The 23,179-nt window shown below is 38.6% G+C and overlaps 1 protein-coding gene across 1 annotated transcript in view; it reads right to left on the reverse strand.

Moving 5' to 3' along the window:
• Positions 1-19,356: 19,356 nt before the first annotated feature.
• GSTCD (glutathione S-transferase C-terminal domain containing) overlaps positions 19,357-23,179 on the reverse strand; it is a gene marked incomplete at its 3' end in the record, with an annotated part of 65,048 nt that continues 61,225 nt past the window's right edge. The window contains exons 10-11 of the mRNA XM_081999672.1: positions 22,122-22,191; positions 19,357-19,493 (exon numbers count right to left, since the gene is read on the reverse strand). Coding sequence (XP_081855798.1) covers positions 19,357-19,493; positions 22,122-22,191 — 207 coding nt within the window. The remainder of the gene's footprint in view (positions 19,494-22,121; positions 22,192-23,179) is intronic.

A 23,179-nucleotide genomic window follows, 5' to 3' on the forward strand; every position in this document is an offset into this window, starting at 1 on the left:
GCAGCCTGTTCCAATGCCTGACCACCCTCTCAGTGAAGAAATTTTTCCTAATATCCAATCTAAACCGCCCCTGGCACAACTTGAGGCCATTTCCTCTTGTCCTATCACTAGTTACTTGGGAGAAGAGACCAACACCCTCATCGCCACAACCCCCTTTCAGGTAGTTGTAGAGAGCGATAAGGTCTCCCCTCAGCCTCCTCTTCTCCAGACTAAACAACCCCAGTTCCCTCAGCCGCTCCTCATAAGACATGTGCTCCAGACCCCTCACCAGCTTCGTTGCCCTTCTCCGGACACGCTCCAGCACCTCAACATCCTTCTTGTAGTGAGGGGCCCAAAACTGAACACAGTATTCAAGGTGCGGCCTCACCAGTGCCGAGTACAGGGGCACAATCACTTCCCTACTCCTGCTGGCCACACTATTCCTGATACAGGCCAGGACGCTGTTGGCCTTCTTGGCCACCTGGGCACACTGCCGGCTCATATTCAGCCGGCTGTCAACCAGCACCCCCAGGTCCCTTTCCGCCGGGCTGCTCTCCAGCCACTCCTCCCCAAGCCTGTAGCGTTGCATGGGGTTGTTGTGGCCAAAGTGCAGGACCCGGCACTTGGCCTTATTAAACCTCATACAGCTGGCCTCTGCCCATCGATCCAGCCTGTCCAGATCCCTCTGCAGAGCCCTCCTACCCTCCAGCAGATCAACACTCCCACTCAGCTTGGTGTCATCTGCAAACTTACTGAGGGAGCACTCAATTCCCTCATCCAGATCATCTATAAAGATATTGAACAAGACTGGTCCCAGAACCGAGCCCTGGGGAACACCACTCGTGACCGGCCGCCAGCCGGATTTAACGCCATTCACCACAACTCTCTGGGCTCGGCCATCCAGCCAGTTCCTCACCCAGCGAAGAGTAAACCCGTCTAAGCCACGAGCCGCCAGTTTCTCCAGGAGAATGCTGTGGGAGACGCTGTCAAAGGCTTTACTAAAGTCCAGGTAGACAACATCCATTGCCTTTCCCTCATCCACTAGGCGGGTCACCTGGTCATAGAAGGAGATCAGGTTGGTCAAGCAGGACCTGCCTTTCATGAACCCATGCTGGCTGGGCCTGATCCTTTGGCTGTTCTGCAGATGCCCTGTGAGCACTCTCAAAACCAACCGCTCCATAATCTTCCCTGGAACAGAGGTCAGGCTGACAGGCCTGTAGTTCCCAGGATCCTCCTTCCGGCCTTTCTTGTAGACGGGCGTCACATTGGCAAGCCTCCAGTCTTCTGGGACCTCCCCTGTTAACCAGGACTGCTGATAAACGATGGAGAGTGGCTTGGCAAGCTCCTCCGCCAGCTCTCTCAGTACTCTCGGGTGGATCCCATCAGGCCCCATAGACTTGTGGGTGTCCAGGTGGCTTAGCATGTCCTTGACTGCTTCCTCCTGGATTATGAGGAGTACATTGTGCTTTCCATCCCCGTCTTCCAGCTCAGGGGGCTGAATATCCTGTGGATACCTGGAGTGGCTATTAAAGACTGAGGCAAAGAAGGCATTAAGTACCTCAGCCTTGTCCTCGTCCTTGGAGACAATGTTCCCCGCCATATCCAGTAAGGGATGGAGATTCTCCTTGCCTCTCTTTTTGTTGTTAATATATTTGTAGAAGCATTTTTTATTATCCTTTACGACTGTGGCCAGACTGAGCTCTAGCTGGGCTTTTGCCTTTCTAATTTTGTCCCTGCTTGACCTAACGAGATCCTTGTACTCTTCATGAGTTGCCTTCCCCTTCTTCCAGAGGTGATAAACTCTCCTCTTTTCCCTGAGTCCCAGCAAAATCTCCCTGTTCAGTTTCAGTTCTAATGAAATTAAGATTACTTATAGTTTTCTCTAGTGAAATTAACCTTTCTTGTATGCATGGGACCTGCTCCTCTTGAACAGTAATGCTTACCTCTACTTCACTTTGGCTAGACTGTGCCCAGTGGTCTCAGTGCTTAAAACTGCAGCTGCAGGGATAAGTCAGGTTTCTAATACACTCTTTGCGGCTATAACCATTGCTGAGGGAGGAAAAAAAAAAAAAAAGAACAAAAGTTTCTGGAATACTCGCTGGCATTGACTTCACAGGCAATATTAAGAAAAAAGAGCTGAGAAGATACAAGTGGTAGATATGTTAGGCTGACAGATATTGTTAGATATCGTAGGTGATAGAATACGACAGATAGGACAGAAGTCACACAGAAACAACTTAAAAATTTATCTTCATTGTTACAGGTAGCTATGAATTGGACATAATCACACCAGTAAAAGATACTGCTTTCAGGGCAATCTACTGTCAGGTAACTTTTCTTTGAGGGAGGCATGAAATGAGTAACTTCTTTCAAGTCCACTTTTTTCATATTAACTTCCCCCTTGCTGTCTTAAAACGTGTTACAAGTATTAATGAATTAAGTCCTCTATTCAGCAGAATCAGGCAATACTTTTCGTAACTCTCCCATTTACATAAGCAGAAATTAAAGAACAGAAAATTATTTTCCCACAAATCAAATAATCTGTCATCAAACCAGAAACAGATCTCCTGTTTCCCAATTTCATACTTAAACCACAAATCCATCCTTCCTCCCTTCTAAGTATTTCACCCTCACTGAGGCTAAGAAAGTTAACCACAAATACCACACTACCCCAAGTCACTAAATCACACTATGACATGTGTAAAAAACACTTGATTTGTAGTTACTGGCATGTATGATCACATCCACATTTGTGATGCTAATGTAACATGTATACTTCTTGCAAAAATGGAACAGAAGAAAAGAATCCAAATCCAAATTATGTATGAAACTTTCAATGTCATTACTTTTTCTCTGGGGCTATGCAATTCTGCTTTCCAACCAACTTTATATATGGTATATTTAAAAGTAGCATTTACTAAGTATCATGTCCACCATACGCTAGGTAACAATCTCTGTGAGTCCCATGCTAATAAGAAAACTGTGAGGCAGCAATAAAATCTAGCAATTCAATCAGCTAAATCAATCTTGGTACTCCACCTCCCTCTTAGTAAACCTACTTGAAAGGGTAAGAAAGTCATCAAAACTATCAGACACTGTAGTATCAGATTACCTTCTGTACAGATAAACACTGTGCTTTGGAAATACTAATTCAAAAGCTTCCAAATGCTTTTTCTGTATCACGTCTTCCAAATTAATTTGCTTTTTCCAATAAGCTTTTTCCACAAATACTTGATCCTCATAACTATGAGTGGTATTTATGTTGAAGGTTCCTGCATTTCATTACAGTGTAAAGAATTTACCTTTCAAACCCCAGTAAAATTTCATATTCCTTTCTGCATATGTCTTTTAAACAGATTTCTAACTGTTCATATTATCAATTTTTGTACCAAAGATACAAAATTTTGCATAAGGGATGAGAATGATTCAGCCTGGAGAAGAGAAGGCTCTGGGGAGACCTTATTGCAGCCTTCCAGTACCTAAAGGGGACTTGATAGGAAAGATGGGGACAGACTTTTTAGCAGGGCCTGTTGTGATAGGACAAGGGGTCATGGTTTTAAACTAAAAGAGGGTAGTTTCAGACTAGATGTAACTAAGAAATTTTTTACAACGAGGGTGGCGAAACACTGGAACAGGTTGCCCAGAGAGGTGGAAACATTCAAGGTCAAGTTGGACGGGGCTCTGAGCAATCTTATCTAGTTGAAGATGTCCCTGCTCATTGCAGTGGGGTTGGCCTAGATGACCTTTAACGGTCCCTTCCAACCCAAACTATTCTATGATAATCCCCCAAATTACACATTACCCTGTTCATTAGGGAGTCAGTCTACTTGGCCTCACTTGCAACACAATCATTGAATGCAGAAAAATCTGCAACTGATGTAAGACATCTTCCTTCAGCAGGATAGTGAGGGACAGCATAGCAAACTTCAAAAAAAATGGTGCCAAACTGCCCGCACTAATCCCAGACTTGTGCATCCCACACCTCTCAGTGATGCCAGCAATTAAAGAGATGCACTGTTGGAAAACATGGGCTTAAGAATTTTTTTTGTGGACAAGACCAGAAACTATATTGCATTGATCCCCACTTGCAGGTAGGCAACAGGACGGAACTGGGATGAGTTCTGCATTTAAGTGAAACAATTGTGAATGCCTTCACAGATTGGTCAGGAAAACATTCCTATGGCCTCTGACACTGTCTGAAAAAGGGAGAAAGAGAAGAAAGTTTTAGGAACCTGTTGAATAAGTTATTTACAAACTACTTTATGCAATCAGATTGTCAGGACTGAACAGAACACCTCCAACAACACATTAGCGTCACTGTTACCTACTCCAGGCTGTTGCAAGCAGTTAGCTCTCCTTATTCACCACTCTAGGTGAGTCAGCCTTTGGGAAAGTCTCACAACAAACCAGATCGGTTCTGTGAAAGGAGGCAGGGCTAAGTTTCTCAAGAAGCCTGGCTTAGTCACACTTCTGTAACAGCGTTTTCCACTTAATCTTTGTAAGGTCCTACTGTTCCAATAATACACTGAGTCCAATACAACTCCTTCAGCTTTACAGCATGTGTTTTGCAGATTGTACTACAGCTCTCTGTGTCCAGTTTTACACCGTGCAGCCAATTCCAGCGCAGTCTCCTCTCCTCAGGACACCAAATGCTTCAACACAAGAAAACTGTTCTATACGTCCCTAATACATCATCACCTAAATCATTATCATCTCCATGGGCTACATGCACACACAAGCAGTCAGAGTACAGAGACCAGAACTGAGGCATAAACCTCAGACAATTAGTCTGAGTGAAAATTACCAAAGAAATATTACTTACATGGCAAGAAAATACACATACTCAGCAACACTCAGAATCAACACTGTCTTTTTGACAACATATCAACATTGTCTTTTTCATGGGCAAGAAGTGCATAAAAACCTTCTGTTCAACAATACTAAAGGCTGATGACACATTCTTTTTAAAAAAAAAAAGCAAAAATCAAATCACCAGATTACTATCTATAATTAAAAGAAAATATAAAGAAAACAAGACAGGAAAAGAGTCACATATGTCATACAGAGGATAACTATAAAAAAAAAGCTGTTAAGAATCAAAATACCACAAGTACGTGAGCTGAAACCAAACTTAACCTCACGCTTCCTGCCATAAATTTAACACAAGAAAAGAAAAAGGCAACATTAAGAGATCTCCATGAAGACATGTTCCTGACCACAGTTCTAATGTAAACTGATTTGAATCAAGCAGGCCAACTGTTTTGTTTATTACCTGAAATAATTACAGACTTCACGTGAGTTTTCTCTTTCATGAGCCCAGACTGCAAGTTAGCACTTCTTGGCCTACACAAGCATTTTAACATATAAGAAGAACCATAAATCAGCCTCAAAAGTTACCAGAATTGTCTTTAGGACAAAAGAATAAAATAATCCAGTGCAGCATGGATTCAATTGTTTCTTCTCATGAAATATACTCCTTACAGCAAGAAATACACTGGGAGATGCAGAACCAAAAGGAAATGATTTACAGTAGCCTGAGATATCAGCCTTGACTATCACAGTTTTTGTAACTTTGCTTCTCCCCATGCCTTGGGCTCACTGCCAGTATCAAGGAAAAAAGCTGGAGGTCCATATATTAATACAGATATGCTGCCCAGACTATATAAATTATAAATTATGACAACGACTTTGCAGAGAGAAATTATCAAGCACTACTTTAACCTGAGCCTTTGTACTGTTTTTCTTTTTTCATTGTGTAGCAATTCAGGTTCACTAATTCTGGCAAAGATTAAATAAATCAGCTCAAAATATATAAATCACTCTCAGTCCTGATTTTCCCTCCGTTTCATTTGGTTTCAGGTGCTGTAACTTCCCTCGCCTGAGCTGAGCTATAGCTGTGTAATGAGACAGATTCTCTGGTACTGGTTGCTGATAAATTGACCTAGAATTACTTATATAAACGAGTTTAAATTGCTATTCTCAAGAGGAAAATGGCCTTGTCTCATGGCTTGAATTCCTTATTCAACTGCTATCTTGTTTTGACATACAGAAAATTCCTAGTACATTCTGAGATACCAAGGGGGACTAGTAGGCAGGAAAACTACTATCGACGCTCAGAGGGAGAGTTTTCCTACAGTTGTGATACTGTTGACCCAGCTCCACTGTTCAACTCTAAGTGCAATCTCTGAAAGATCTTTCAGAAGTCAAAACAGTGTGGACAGCTGATTATTTCTACCACTGTTTCACAGAATCACAGAATGGCCGCAGTTGGAAGGGATCTCTGTAGGTCATCTGGTCCAATCCCCCTCCTCATGCAGGGTCACCTACAGCTGGCTGCCCAGGACCATGTCCAGGTAGCTTTTGAATAGCTTCAAGGATGGACACTCCATCTCTCTGGGAAATCCATGCCAGTGCTCAGACACCTTCACAGTGAAAAACTGTTTCCTGATGTTCAAATGGAATCGTCTGTTTGTGTCCATTGTCTTTTGTCTTGTCACTGGACACACTGAAAAGTGCCTGGCTCCATCTTCTTTACAGCTCCCTTTCAGATATTTATCCACATTGATGAAATATTCCCCCCGAGCCTTCTCTTCTCCAGGCTAAATGGTCCCAGCTCTCTCAGTCTTTCCCCATAGGAGAGATGCTCTTGTCCCTTAATCACCTTAGTGGCCCTTTGCTGGACTGTCTCCAGTAGCTTCGTATCTCTCTTGTACTGGGGAGCCCAGAACGTGACATAGTACTCCAGGTATGGCCTTACCAGTGTTGAGTAGAGGGTCACCTCCCTTGACCTGCTTGCAACAGTCCTCCCAGTGCAGCCCAGGATACCATTAGCTGCCTTTGCAGCAAGGGCACATTGCTGGCTCACGTTCAGCCTGGTGTCCACCAGGACCCTCACGCTCTTCTCTGCAAAGCTGCTTTCCAGGCAGGCAGCTGTAAAAATATGTGCATGGGGTTGTTCCTCTCCAGGTGCAGGATTTTGCACTTTCCTTTGTTGAACTGCACAAGGTTCCTGGCAGCCCAGTGCTCCAGCCTGTTGATGTCCCTCCGGATGGCAGCACAACCCTCTGGCATAGCAGCCACTCCTCGCAGTTTTCTGTCATCGGCAAACCTGCTGAGGGTACACTGTGCCCCATCATCCAGATCATTACTGAAGATGTTAAGCAGAACTGGACCCAGTACTGACCTCTGTGAAACTAACAATTTATACCAATAAAGTTTTCATATGTTTTAAGTAACAAAAAAAACCCCTCATGGAATTATAGTGTAATAATAGTTAAATAAAGCACATGACTGGTATCATGATTAATGCACAAATAGCTGCTTGTGAGCCTTTTAATGCCTTTCATTACAGATTTTGTTTGTGGTTTTCACTAGGTAGGATTTGAGAGACTAAAATTTGCATGAAATTCATGTCTTCAGAATACATTGTGGGAGACAAGATGATGGAAGAGATTTAAGATGGGTTTAAGTGCTCAGTATGAAAGGAAATTAAGCAGTTTCAGGATTATCTACAGGTTTTGGTAGACAGTTACTGATTCTTCTATATTCTGCTAAAACAATGCAGTAACATTGAATTTTACTTTGTACTATGTTCCCCTTGAAGCTATATATTCAAAAACAGTAAGTCCAAATAACACTTCTGAAGACTTCTATGGCTTTTCATGATATCTTTTGAGAGGAGAAAATAAACTTGGGATTTTGTTTTAAAATGCAATTGAACACATGCCTAAACTGTTGAAATAAACCAGAATTCTCCTGAACTGCCATTTTCATAAGGTAGAGAAATACAATAGTTTTGGCTGAGATGGATTGAGAGCACCAGACTAGAAGCTTTCTCCATCAGTAATGAAGACACTCTGCAGAAAGAAAAGTCAGAAAATTTCAGGAATAGAAACCAAATTGTAACAGCTGGCATGAAAGGAGAGGGGAAACTACGAAAGAGACTGGAGCAAATATGTCGACAATTTTAAAAACTGGTTTGCAGACCACAGAAAAATGTTCTAGGACAAATGGAAAACAGTCCAAATTTTAAAGGGCCTTGTACAGCTTTAAATAGCAAAATCCACAGGTAACAGAATTAATGACAGAATTAATGAACAGTTCTACGGACAGACAGAAGATGGAACTAGGACAAAGGGATAAAAGTTGGCTCCTGTCACATTTTTAAAAGTACGTTTTATTCCTGTCTTTTTAGTTCTAATACATAAATAAGCATGACTGATAACTATGTTTGGTCAAGCAGGGGAAGTATTAGAGTTGAAGAGACAGAAAAGCGTCTATTAAAAGCTCTACCTTCTTTCAGGAGCTATAGCCTGAACTACCCTAAAATATTTTGCAATAATCCAAATAGTGTAAAAGCTGCACTTTTAAACTGACAAACTGTCAGCTCGCAAAGACAGGGGGAAACTATGCAGATAAATGAGATGTCGTTTCTCCTTTAAGTGCAGTTAAAGAATGTCAGCTGTTCATCAGAAAATGAGACTGTCAAGCTTGCATAATACTCCGTTTCTACTTTTACTGCAGCTAAAGGCAATGCTCATACAAGGAAAAAGGAATACATTTTAAACATGTTAAATCAGGAAGCGATCAAAGGAATTCCACTTAAAGGATCAGATTTGTTAGTACTGTAAATGACATTAAAGATGCTAATCTCTGGTCCTTGGCTCTCAGAAGCTTATGATTTTGGGATTCAAACCAACAAACATTTGAACCCAAACCTAGTTGTCCTGAACTTTTAGTTCATTTAGTGTATGAATCATTTCCCCAACATCAATAGCATTACTGACATGAAAGAAAATTTAGGTGTGCACACTTGTAGGGCAATTCTCTATTACACGCAACCCCAAAGAACACTGCATCAGTGTGCACTAGGGACGTGTTTCATTAAGCAGACAAGTCACAGAAATTTCTAGAGTCCTTCTGTACGTCAAAGCCTGACTGATTTTCTTACTCTTCACACAGTGACAGCACAACAGGGTTTGGACTATAGCTTAGAATTAAACCTGCACTTCCTGGCATTTACTGCTTTTAGTAATTTCTTCCTATTTGACTTCATTGGTGTCAACTTCAGCTTTGATCTTCCTGGTTCAAACCAGTAAATTACTGAGTAAAAAAAGGTATTTTCTACTCTTCTGTTTGTGTGGAAGGTGCATACAATTAGGAGAGCCAGACAGCACTTACAGAAAACCTGCTGTGCTTCATGTCAGGTATGAGTGTAGTGGACTTGATCACACAGGAATAAAGCATTAGTGTTCAAAAAGAGCTTGGGAGCCAGAGCTAAAAACTTTGTCTTGCTGCTTTCTGCACTGTGTTGACTCTTCTCTGTAGATGAGGGTAGGTATTAAGTCATAGCAATTTTGTGCATGGGTATGCCTATATTTTCATGATTAACAGATGACCTTCAGGAAGACACTAACATTCTTCAAAATCAGATACAAAATACTAACTATCCTGAAAAATTTTAACACTATACTTTCTAGTGATCTCTACACACAGCAGCAAATTCTGAATAAGGCTGGCAGACACAGAGTGGTGCTGTGTTATCCTCAGAACTTGAATGCTCCCACTTCTTTCAAGCGAGGCAAGTGCTAACATCAAATTAAATTACATGATTTATGTCCGTCACGTTGACAGTATACACGTCAATGGTACTTACTCTTGTAACAGTAGCCATTGTGTATACTAATCGTATAGAGATATCCTGCTAATAGAAGATTATCAAGAGCTGAAAACAACTGCAGTTGCAAACTCTGTCAGTAAGGATTATTCAGCTAGAGCATGTTTTACTTTAGAAGGTTTTTTGGTATTTATGACAGAGCATATAAAGTAATTAAATTGTAATAAAGATTCATAAACTAACTGAAGGTTTCAAATTGCATAATAGCTTTAAATAACTTTAAAAAGCTTTTTCTTTTCCAGAATCCTACTTTGAACATGAAATGTTACTCCAACATGGATGAGGTATCTATTTATAACCAAATGTTTGTGTGTAATTGTCAAATGCAAAAAAGAGGAATTGAATGTTTATTTTAGTCTTGATTTTCATCCAATACGTTGTGTAATTTATCCTGAAATTCTAATTATAACCCCCTACATAAGCAGTGCAAATATGAAAACTGAGAGAAAAATCTATTTGCTAGAGCTTTTTTCCTCTTCTTTTTCCAAAGTAAAGAGATGCTTGCGGTCAAATTACTTAATTAAAAGAATTCGGTGTGCCAGCGATCATCTCAACAAAGAAAACATGTCCATTTACAGTATTGTTTAACTATTTCTATAGTTGGTGACCACATTAAATGGGTATTTGAATGGAAACATGCCAGATGAATAAAAACAACCTTCATGGGTGCCAAACATTAGCTATTTCTACAAAATTAGCTAAAAAGCATGCAAAAGCAATGTGCAAAATTACACACACCTACTATAACTACTGGCCTCTTAGGCAACATGCGTAGTCTACAGTTGATGTGATTAAGAAAGCAATGTCAGTAAAATACACCAGGAGTTATTACCAGCCCATTATGTCATCATCCAAGCTTATATGGAACCACAGCCTTATACATATGCATTATAGCTCAGGATCTATAACACAGCAGGAGTATGAAAATTGGTATCTATTTATGAAAGAAATCTACAGTTTATGCTGAAGTACATGAAAAATAATATTAGCTGGACAAAAACCATAATAACCAGAAGCTGTGCAGTTCAACAGCTTCTTAGTAGCTGAAGATTAAAATTGAATAAAAGTTATTTTTAAGAAGTCAGCCACTGCAGACCTCAGTTGAAGGAAGGCGCCTGGGATTTGCAACAGTGAATCAGAACTTCGACTCTTCTGGTTGCCAATAGCCGTCCAGATCAGGGCCTCTGAGAAAGGAGCAACAACGTTTTTAATGAACCACAGTTGGCTCAAAGTTCTTGGCCTAAGTTCTAAAACATGAGGCTTCCATCCCCCATGATCTTTCCTTATCGTCTGTTTTAACTATGGATAACTTCATTATCCTTATTTAAAAACCTCTATTTAAAACCCTGATTTAAAACCTGGCTCAGTTATAGTTTGTCATGGGGAATTCCACTGGCTAAATACAGATGTCACAAACAAACATGCATGTTATAAAAATGATCACTAAGTTTGCAAACGTATTGGCACCCCCAGAGTTCTACAAAAAGTTGGTTATGTTATCCCAGACAACCACTTTTGTATTTTCTTTGCAAAATAATAGGATTCTTTGTATACAAGCTATTAAAATCACCTACATGATTTTCTTCACCTTCTGCTTGTGTTTTAATATGTATTTTTGTATAGACTGAATGCAACCAATTATTAGGTCAGCTTGTCACATAAGCAGCTCTTACATCTATCAATTCAAACAGCCATAGATAACCCAGAAATGGTCCACAGTCCAGGAAATACCAAATGAAAAACCTCTCTACAAACATATGGAAACAAAACTGCTAGAGGGAACAAGTTCCACAGCTGGAGTATCTCAAATAACCATTCTCCATTCAACTCACCCTTCCCTCTCCACATTTACACCCCACTGCTCCTCTCCACATGCCTGCACCAAAAGCACCCTGGCTGTCTTGAAAATATTAGGCTAAAACATCTGATAAAAGTCAGATGTTCCTCAGTGCAGGAGTTACTGTGTGGCTTTTTTTTTTTTTCTTTTTAATGAGTAAATTAAAAGTTAATTTTAGACTTGTTCATGTTTATTTCATAAGCGACAAAACTTACCCATTTCCTCCATGTTTAAGATTTCCCATCATACCACAGCCACAACCTGTTTCCCCGACTTAGACGCTGTTCTCCAATTCATACAAGTCCACAGGATTAGACAGAACACATCTGAGAGTAGTGGGAGAGCTGGCTGGCATCATCATGAGGCTGCTCTTTATTGCCTTTGAAAGGTTATGAAACCTGAGGAGGTTTCCCAATGATTTCAGAAAGGCAAGTCTTACAGTAAGGACAGCACAGAGAACTACATGCAGGTTACCCTCACTTCCACCCCTGGTTAAAAAAAAAAAAAAAAAAAAAAAAAATCACAAAGCAAAGCCTCCTGGAAGCCCTCCAACCTGATACATCTATGGTTTCCATCTAACTTTGTAGCCTTCTTAAGAAACAGGTATCACCTCCCCACGCAAGCTCTAAAGCTGGAAAAATTCCTTCTCCTTTTTCTTACCGGCAACATCATTTTAGGAACATTTGTTCTGGCATATCAATCCCTTATCATTGCAAAGGGATACATCTGTAACTGGAGTCATGCTAAGGCCTTTGACATGCTACTTTTTGTGAGTTATCAGAAGTTGGGCATCAAGACAATGCTGGAGATAAAGGAAAGCTAACTTTTGAGTTTTCTGTTCCATGGCACATGAATTTACTGTTGCATTGTTTACCTTAGATACGCCTTTTCTTCTTTATTACTTTGATATAACAGAGTGATTATCTTTTGTCTCTTGTGTCCATGAATGGACAATTGCATTTCTCTTGAATACAACTTAGAACTGTATTGCTATAATTGAAGATGTTTGAGCTACAACACAGTTGTACTGATAGCAGTTCAAAGTACAGTAACTTACTCTATCTTCAAACATTCAAAAATGCACTCCTTCCTAAAACCGCCAAATTGTAATTATAATGTTAAATGAAATGTTACTACACGAAGTGCAGCAACAGCAACCAAATACTAATAAAAATGCTATAAATTGCACCAATGACATATTAGAATAAAGGGCACATTAAGTACACTGGCATGTTATTTTAAATTGACACTTTAACAGTTAGAAAAAGCCGTTAACAAGTAAAAATATGCTTGGAATGCTGTTCCAACACACCAAAGTAACGATCTGGGTTGGAAAATTAGCACTGGGAGAGGGGTAAGCAAGAAAAATGGGAGCTATAATAGCACACTAATAGAAAGATAAAATGACAATTCCTTAGGACTGACAAAAGTGTAAGAATTTTAATGCAAACTAATGTTTTGATGGATTAAAGTGCACACAAATATTAAAAACAGTTTCTGAAATTAGATTTTGGCACATGAAGTGAACACAGCTAAGAAGCACAAATAGCTTTCTTCTATATGCTATATCTATTTCTAATCCTTTTGCAACTAGCAAGTGGTAGTTGATCCAACTTTCATGATCACCTATATAGCAACATAATTATTGACATTATCTTAGTTCTCCCATATGTGAGATTCTCCTGACTCCACCACTCATTTAGTTGCACTCTGATTCTTCAGGCAGAAAGAACAGGGATTTTTTTTTTTTTTCCTAAGCTTCAAGAAATGTGAAAATCGTCACCAATATACAAATACTATATTGGGCACTAGTGTTCATGACTGGATTCCAAACTCAAAAAGACATCCATTGGAAAGAAGGGATAATTAAAAAAACAAAGGCAGTATCAGCAGCAATATGATCAGTAATAAATTATTTCTACTCCAATGTACTTGCTGCAAACTAACCAAACCATAGGTGGCAGTGAAGCGTGTAGGTACGTCAGATCTAAAAAGGAGAACAAACGATACCACATCAGCATGTCACCACATCAGCAGCATCTTTCAACCTTCAGATTTGTTAAGTGAGAAACAGTAATGGTTCTTCTCTGCACGTGGTTTATCTATGCATTTCGATCAGTGGGTAGTGTAAATGTTTTACAAGATATTCACGGTGAATCCAATAAAACTGGGTTGCGATACATCTTACATATGGTTGTCCCATATACAGGTGCAGAATTTTACAGCCTGCTGATGAAGTGCTTCCTTAGTGCTGAAAGAATCAAGCCTCCATTGTGAGCATGTTTCCTATTGGATTGGGCACACGTGGTACACCTCTCTGGGCTATCACTGCATCGTTACGCTTTGGTACTTACATACGCCATGACCTGTCTCACTTGCCTGTCTGCTCCACTCAGCAACTACCAGCTGTATCTCTCTGGGAAAGTACAAAGAGTTCACCACAGGTATTTTTCGTTCTAGCTCTACATTCCATACCCATTTTCCATTCTGCTGCATGCATGTCTACTGTAGCAACCTAGAGAACTGCAGCAGATTTCTGTGATTATTCAAGTCCAATATATATAAAACAGTTCAAGAGCTTTTCATCAGGAGGTCACAACTCCAATATGGTATTACAGACTCTATTAGCCAAGTCTCACTCAGCCTCTCAAAAGATCAATTTAACAGCCCCAAAAAGATTAGTATTTACATTTGAAGCTAACTCATATGTTTTTAAACTAGACGCCCCTTAAAAATTTTCAAATACCCACAACAATGGAGTGTAAAGACAGAAGGGGCTCAGTACACAAGAATAATTAAAAAGGGATGTTTCATGTATTTGAAACTCAGTGGATGTAAACTTACTGTCCTCAGTATCATGGAGAGTGCAGTATCTTCAGTGCAGCCATGATTTCAACCCTCACGTATCCTGAGTAAGTGCCCTTCTCATTATTAAAGCTCAAGGGAAATCTCTCACTCAAGGAAGATGACAAATTTATCACAAGGAATGTGACAGTAAAACTGCTGAAGCAATACAGGTACATTTCAATTCACACAACAGGTTCATATTTCTCAATGATACTGGAAAACATTTAAAAAAAAAACCCCAAACATTATCACTAAAATTATTAGCCATATTCATTTTTAGATTATTAGTAAAACTGTATCATTTAGCAAACCTGTTTCAAGGGCTCCATCACAGCTGATGTTGCGCAAACTTATGAATGATCAGCAACTATCAGGTAAAATATAGTCAGAAGGGGAAAAAGCATAGAACTAGGCAGTAATTTAATTTCTAGCATCAGTGATTACTTAATTAACAAGAATACTCAAGTAATACCACTCACTTTCCATAAAATGAACATTTCCACTAGCACCTTTAAAAAAAAAGCATGCAAAAAATTCAAACATGTAAGTAAAATAATCTTGAGTTACAAATTAGGAAATATGCCACTGGACACACACACAAAGTTTAAAAACTGTTCTGTTTTCAGTCAGAAATGATCTGAGTGATTTATTATAAAACTATCCTAAACACTCTTCCTTACATATGAGGCTTACCAGGGGAGTTTTGAAAATAGAGGTATTTTCTTAAATTATCTTTGAGAAGAGTGCAGAGCAAGACAGTTCATTACTCAATTTTTGAGTAAATAAAAGCTATAAGCAAAGAGAAAACTAATTTGGTTTCAGCTGAATTTCTTTTAATGACAGCTGTAATAAGCTGAAACTTGCTAAGGACAAGCTACTGAACTGAAACCATGATAGCCAGGTAGTTTATGTGTAAGTCTGTGCATGGAAAGTTCTGAGGTTTTCTTCATTTTATTAAAGAGTAAGTAACATTTTTTATCCTAGACATACAGACAGGTACATGTATGATACCTAGGTTTTCCCTTTTTTAAAAGGTAGTAATAAAATCACAGGAACTTACACTGAGATTGTACATCAGGAATTTGTTATGACAGCCAAATGCTCCCAGGCAAAAACACTGAAAGTAGTACTTGGACAGGCTTAAAGAAAAAAAAATTGTGCTTTTCTTTCTGCTGACAACTAAGCAACTAAGACTGAAACCAACACTCCAGCTCTTCAGCCACCTTTTGTTAAGCAGTGCTTTTCTAGCTCCATACTCTTTAAAATATATATACTCTTTAAATATATATATATTAATTTTACTAACCCTAAACTAAAATTCTGACAGAAAATAGATGCAGCTGATGGTGTCTAGACAAACTAATATCCATATAAATCTATTATAAAATTAGCTGTGTGCCATTTCACTGCAGATTACTTAAAGCTCAAACTTATATGTATACATACTTGACCATACAGGTTTTTTTAATTGTTCTTTTCAATAAGAATACCTTGCATAGCACGTCACCTAGGAAAACCTATTTAAAAAGACGTTTCTGCTTATTATCATTGACTTTTCAAATGACAGATACACCAGGTAGCTGACAGTCAAGCAATAATCAGAAACAGAAAACATCAGTCTAAAATTTATGGCAGCCCTACGAATGAATCACTTTATATGTGTCTTTGTAAGAACGACCAATGGGTAACTTTAGAACACATGTAATTTTTCATTTAAAAAAAACTGAGTGGTTTAGCAGAGTAATATTAACTTTTTTTTTTTTTTGGTGTTAAGATAGAGGCACAGAAAAATTAGGGGGCACAACGTACCTACTAGGAATGTCCCTTGTCTATTACTACGCCTGCCTAAATCTGGCAATACTAACACCTCTTGAAATAGGACTAAGGTAGCAGATAATTAACACGATAAAAACGAAAATCAAAGAACAAAAATAAAAATACATGTACTCACAGATGACTAACACACACAGGAGCTCAGTTCAGTTTGGTAATCTGTTTCCTGTTATAAACTTACTTTTTCCAGCATTGCTGGTTACAAGGGTAACACAAAAGACGACTGACAAGACAATGGAAAATTACGACTATGTTAGGACAACATTCTCTTCACCCTACAGCCGGTCCCAGTGGGGCCAGACACGTAAGAAACACAAACAATATCATTTAGGTCTGCATTTTGGACATCAAGCCGTAACATGCTGCTAGAAGAACCACAGCTGTTCATTTACCAGGGCCACAATGTCCAGTGACCTTGTTTAGGGAATTCTAGACTCTATTAATTCCATACCATTAAGGTAAACATTTAACAAGTTAACATACCTAAAAATTAATATAATCAAGCTCATATTTCTAGAGGGAAGTACATGGCACAGAGTGGCAATTTAATCTGTGGTAAATTAGTTATTATCAGCTGTTGAAAATATCTTCACCTTTATGTGCTTTTTTTCATCTGCTTCTCTTCAGTTTTCAATACACAAACCAACAGTCCACCTCAAGTATAGTTCAGGCTTTACTATTCATAGTAAGGTAACTCCATCCTTAGACATGAGGAAGATTCTGTCCTCCTGAGAAGAAACCAGAGCCCACTGATGCCAATAGTGACAAGGTCACAAAGCAGCATTACAAATGGGATGCAGTCTCACCATCCCGTAAGCCATCAAGATGATGGATACTATGAGATGCCATAAAAATATCCCTGACTCTGGAAAAAAAAAAATCTGTCACAAACTCACTTTCTACAGTTTGGCTCAACCAAGAAAAACAGGATGTCACAATGTGTATAAACACAGCACTAGTTTTGCAGGTTTTCTCCCTTGCTTCTATACAAACCTTTTCTTCCTGTGAAGCCTAGTTCTATGTGGGGCAGGAGACATAAAATAACTTAAGTCACAAATAAGCAACACTTGTGGGAAACTGCATCATTAACATGAAAACAGGCACTCTAAAAAATGGGAAAAAACCCTCAAATGAAATAGAAATTGGTATTCTGATTCTTGTGTGACTTTAGCTATTTTTCTTGACTGTGCTAAGTCCCTCTTGTACACTTGTCCAAATAAGGCTCCTTCTCCAGCTCAGTTTCCAAGAACTACTGGTTTTGCCCATTAAAAAAAAAGATATTTTTTATCTTTTATTCAGTGGCACACATGCTCCCTGTGGCACATCCTAAATGTATTCCTTCTCCTTTTCTGGTACGTCCAAAAACTATTACAGACTATTGAGACAGATGTAGACATTTTGAAGCATGTAACAGTATATATTTTTGCTCCACTGAAAGCTATTTATTATTGCGTAATATCAGACCATGCCAAGTATTCAACATCACCATAATTAAAGCACTCATATTGGTACCCATCGCCTGCAGCAGAACATTGTGAAAAACCTTATTGTAAACAGCATCAAGGCTTGCATCAGGTGTCTCACCTTGATGAGTTCTTCCTTCAGCACAAAAAGGTAATGAAGAGACATTTTCTCCCTCCAGATGTAGTAGCTGGAGTTCTAAATGAAGTACTTTAACATGAATAATGTTCAGACTTGACAAACTGCTATCTTAAAAACTGCGTTCTCTTTGGCCAAGTATGAGAGAAAATCCTGGAGGCAATTGGTATTGCCATATATTTAATATTTGCTATATATTCTTCAAACCTCCAGTTACCCTGTAACTACAAAAAGTTGCAGAAGAAGTACTCTATCATTATCTACTGAAGGACTCAGGCTAAAGGCATGAATTCATACCTACTTACTCACCTTTGTGCTTCCTAATAAGTGTGCAGCTTCCTTCAGCCTTCACATTAAAAAACCCCAAGTATTTAGATTTTAGAGATGTAAGTTTCATGAAGAATAAAGTATTTCAGGATGCTTTCTTTTCCTCCAATACCTATGGTTTGCAATTCTGTGTGCCACGTGCACTGAAGGTATGTTCACACTGACGAAACTTCAGATAATAATCCATGGCAGAATTCATAAACACATCAAATCCATAAACATGCAGTAAAAATCTCATTAGGAGCTATTTTCCATTGTGCTAGTGTCAACAGATGATTTTAAATTAGGGTAGAAAACTCCCTAATAACCAAAGCACAGAAGAACATTTATTCTCATTTTACAGTAACATGAGTGTGGCTGATCTTTTCAAATGTTTCCACAATTGCAATGTTGTTCAAATTTTAAACTGAACGTTAAATCAATGAAGATGATGTATATAGACACATGAACTGTCCTTAAAAAACTTCTTCTGACAGCAAGTTTCTTAAGAATGGGAAGCAATACACTTCAATTAGCAGAGGTGGCAGTGAAGTATCCATTCGCTGACATCATCACTAACTCCCATTATCTGGTCAATGGGTAATTAGGGGCTTGCTTTCTTTAACTAAACACACTTTCACGTCTAGTTACAGAATCCTTGTGTAATATTTAAAGATAATTTTTAGGTCTTTTTAAAAAGATTGGCAAGTTAGAACACATTTTTGATAAACTGAAGTATTCTAATAAACTTTTATTAAAAATAATCTTCATACAGTTGTATGGAATTCTTTAGCAAAGTCAGGCCACCACCTGTAGCACAGCCTCCTTTACTAACACCATAAATTTGATCTTTTCTGTTCCTCTAGTGACCTGCATTATTGGTTGATAACCGCTCTGCTTATGAACACAAATGCAGTTTTGACCATGAATGCAATTTTGAAGCAGCCAAGACAACTTTACTAAAAAGGAAATCACCTTCCCTTCAAGGAGACCAACTTTTTTCTAAACCTTTACAGATGGATATGATTCCATGCACAGCTGTTAGATCCAGAAACTTCTCAGCAAGAGAACCAAAAGTTGCTTAATGACACATTACAAGTACGATTTGTGATGCTCTGCATGCACTTCACTTTCTAAGATTTTTTGTGCTGCTTCCTTTTCCAAATGTGATGGGTTCAAGATGCGTGATGTCTGGTTCCCAGCTATGCTTGTATCTCCTGGATGTCATTATGTACTGAAGATTTGTGTTCAACTTCAAATCAAATGCAAGTTTCATACTCTAAGTAGGAATGCCCACAAACATATTGTTCTTTGGAGAACAACTCTCTGGCTCCATAGATATAACTTGGACAGAGTAGTTATGTTCTTCTGCAGCCCATGCCCGATCCAGATCCACAAGCCCCATACTCTGCTTTCCTAAAAGAAGAGCAAAGGAAAGCATGGAAACTCTAAAAATGTAGAAACGTTATCAGAAATGTGCACTTCAATATTCAGTGTTAGGAAAACACATCAGTAAGTAATCTAAAAAAATAAGCTCCAAATCTACTTAAAAAACTATCTTCATTTTATTTCAAATAGACACTCATTAATAGTTCTAAATCACATCTGTGACTTGTAACCCTCATTTAGCAAAGACCTTGAGAAGGATTATTAACTTTTTATAACTGGAGAGACATAACAGGCATAACTATTTCAGTATTTGCAAAACTTACAGAAAAATCCATGCATTAATGTAAAAGCCACAGGAAGAAAAAGAATGCGTAGCTTACCCCTTAGCTCTCTGAATTACCAAACTTCTTCCCCCTTTATAACCATAACTGTTCTCCTCCTGTACTTTCATCTAAAACCTTAAAATCTCTGTTTATTGCATATCAATAAAAGACTAAAATAAGAAACTGATAGTGTAATTGATTTGAGACCTATGAATGTAACTGCTTATGAATAAAAATACTAAATTACTAATGAAAACTAATCTTATCTCAGATTTACCTGCAGAAAAAATGGGAAGGATAAATTCAACGGCTGCTTCTGCTTTGAAGTTTGTATTATGTTACAGCCATGCCAAGATGATGGGGCCATTTGTCTTTACATATTTAGTCATTATAATTGATTATTGTGTTCTGAAATACAGAAATTATTTGTCTGATCATATTTTCAGCAGTTTGAAACTCCCTAAAAAGAAAGATTTAGCACTTCCCTGAAATGTTTCATCACTAATAGTTATACAGTCTCAAGTCATGAACAAGGCACAATCTTGCTTCAGTCTCAAAGCCAATGTTCCTACCTCTTTTCTTGTTCCTGACAGAACTGTACAGTTAAATATATTTGGGGCTTCAGATGAAGGGAAGAGACCGGAGCATTCATTCTGTTTACTATCAGGATACAAGCCTGGCATTCCAAACTACCCTCTGGTACTGCCTACCTCTCTCCCTGAATACATACAGGGCTTGAGTGTCTGTACCATTACAAGCCCTGGTATACATTCGTTAGGTGCCTGTACAAGTTTTGGGTAGGTGGCACAAACATGCCCCTCAGGATCTGTGTATTTCAGAACAGCTGATGCACATCACCTTTTATTAAAGAACTCTGTTCAATCTATTCTGTCTTTCCACAGCAAGCTGATAGCCAGAAGTTATTTTCTCCTTCTCAGTTGAAGTCCTTAGTTACAAAAGAAATTCACTATATATCTCCTACAAATGTTTTTTGGGTCCTTTTCCAATTTTCAGTCCACCTGGCAAGCAGCAGGAGACAATGTGGGCTGCTACACTGGTAACTGAACAGTGCCCTTTTTAATTTTTAATTTTTTTTCAAATACTGTGATGGTAGCAAAAGAGCCAACAAATTTATTACAAAATAGATAGTTATTTCCAGCTTTTTTAAAACATGATTATTTGTTATTACTGCTGCAATATACTTTCTAAGAGTTTCTGGCAAGCCAAGAATGCACAATTACATCCCAAGAGTTCCCAGTCCGTTCTGTCTTGTTTATAGCTTCCATCAGAACATTAATACCAGACAGGAGCACATTTTACACTTTTGTAAGTGAAAGAATACTAGAATATTGCACATAATGAAGAAATGGCTTTGCTCATTCCAAATATTTGAAGTGTTACGTATTTTGCTCTCCTTCTGAGTAACGAAATACCTGCTATCGTAATGATAGCTTCTTGCATTTCTTTTCCTCAGAAATCATTGACACCTGACCAACAAATTAAAATCTCAGGGATCGGCTTACTTTGGCTGTTAATTGCAACAGAAGGCAGCTGCTCTTTCTCAGAATGGCAATAAAGTACAAACCTGAAACAGAACTGGTTACCAAAAGGTAAAAACTGAGTCATGCACTGCTGTAGCTATAACATAAGTTTCCCCACATGGGAAGGCTGGTACCCCAGGTAAGGGGTAAGCCAAACTGTGTTCTTGGCAAAGTCTTCAGATTATAAATATTATTCAATATTAAAAAAAAAAAAATCCCATAAAACCTTCCATTTTTTTTTCTATAATTATGATGATGATCCTAATAATGAGGTGGGCGAAACAGGTTTGTATACTCTTAAGCCTGCCTGTACCAAAGCAGGCCTAACCTCTGCAATTTAGGATTGCTGTTTCCAGCTGGCATTAAATGTTTGCCTTTCTAAGAGAGTTATCACCAGCGATTACAAGGAGTAACAAAGGCTGCACATTGAAAATCACTACTATCAATAGCCTGCACTTTTAATGTAAGACAAACCGGTAATAGCAAGCCTTTACTGAACTTTACAAAGACCTCATTCTTTTCAGAGAATGGTGGGAGAAAAAAAAAAAAAGGTGAAGCAACAAAAATCAGTGAAATGCAAATCCTCTCTCTCATATTGATAATTCTGAAAGAAAAGAGTCTCTATATCATAGTTCAGAACAGCAAGAGGCAAAACGTTAAGAAACTAAAATTTTTCAAGTGTTATGTGAAGACATCAACTTAATGCCATGTTAATAAGTGTACTACTTCTTTATATATCAAGGTAAATTCAATACTGAGATAGTTTACAGAACAGCTGCAGAAATTCATACCAATTAGCCTGCGTTCAGGTGGAAGCTGAACAGCTGTCTGGTCTGCAAATCTGCAAAGGATCATGTGCTCCTAGGAAAAAAAAAAGTAAAGAAATTTGGTCCAGTAGCATTCCCCTCTTCCAAATAAAGTCAGAAAAATCTAACAAAATGTTTAAAAGTATCAAAAACACTATCATGTTGAAGACTGTATTTCTAGAAAAATTATCTGTGTGCAAATCCCAATTTTGATACTGCTTGGGCTTGTAAATACATGTGTAAAACAAGTGTTTGTAACCACAACCACATTTCTACTCATGAGTATTTGTTTCTTGCTAAATTTCCTCTAATTCTCTGCAGCAGTTGCATTGGATGCAATGTATACAAGATAGCATTCTTCAAAGACATACGGCAGGCTAATTTTGCCTTCAGTTACTAAAGAGCAACACAGCTTTCGTTTAGCATAGTCATAGTGGGGCAGCATCTCTGCATCAATAAGCAGTGAAGACAAAATTCTTAGGTGATTTCAACTATTGCACATTTCTCTCAAGCAGTGATTTTGAATCCCAGAAGAATCACCTTGTGGGTCAAACTTCCTCTGCTCCGTCAAATCCATTCAGGGTCAACACAAAAGATCCTGAAGGCAAAATTGATCCTGAAGGCAAAAAATACCTGGCTGTGAGTAGGAAAGTTTCCCTACATCAAAATGAGCACAATTCACTTTCAAATTATTCCTGTTCCACTTACAAGTTTCTGCAGAGGCTTCTACAACAGCTGCTGCTGCTTTCTTCCTGTCTTGTCACCCAAGGGTATGGTGCAGTGGAGGGTTAGTCCCACCACCATACTCCCTGCTTAGATCACTACACAAGGCAGAACCCCATCCCCATTTGCCTTCAGAAAACACCGTCTGTAGTAGCACATGGTTTCTCAAAGACCAGCCAAGCCAAGGAAGGTAAGTTTGCCATATGGTGAGAGAAAAAGCCTTGAAGGTGTAGCAATGAAATTAAAGCTCTGATGACAGCTGTGCTCTCTGGGAAAGCTGTAATATTAAGTACAGGACAGAGTAAATCCGAACCATTTTA

The sequence above is a fragment of the Phaethon aethereus genome (assembly GCF_964289735.1).
Source record: "Phaethon aethereus genome assembly, chromosome: 4".
Lineage (NCBI taxonomy): Eukaryota > Metazoa > Chordata > Aves > Phaethontiformes > Phaethontidae > Phaethon > Phaethon aethereus.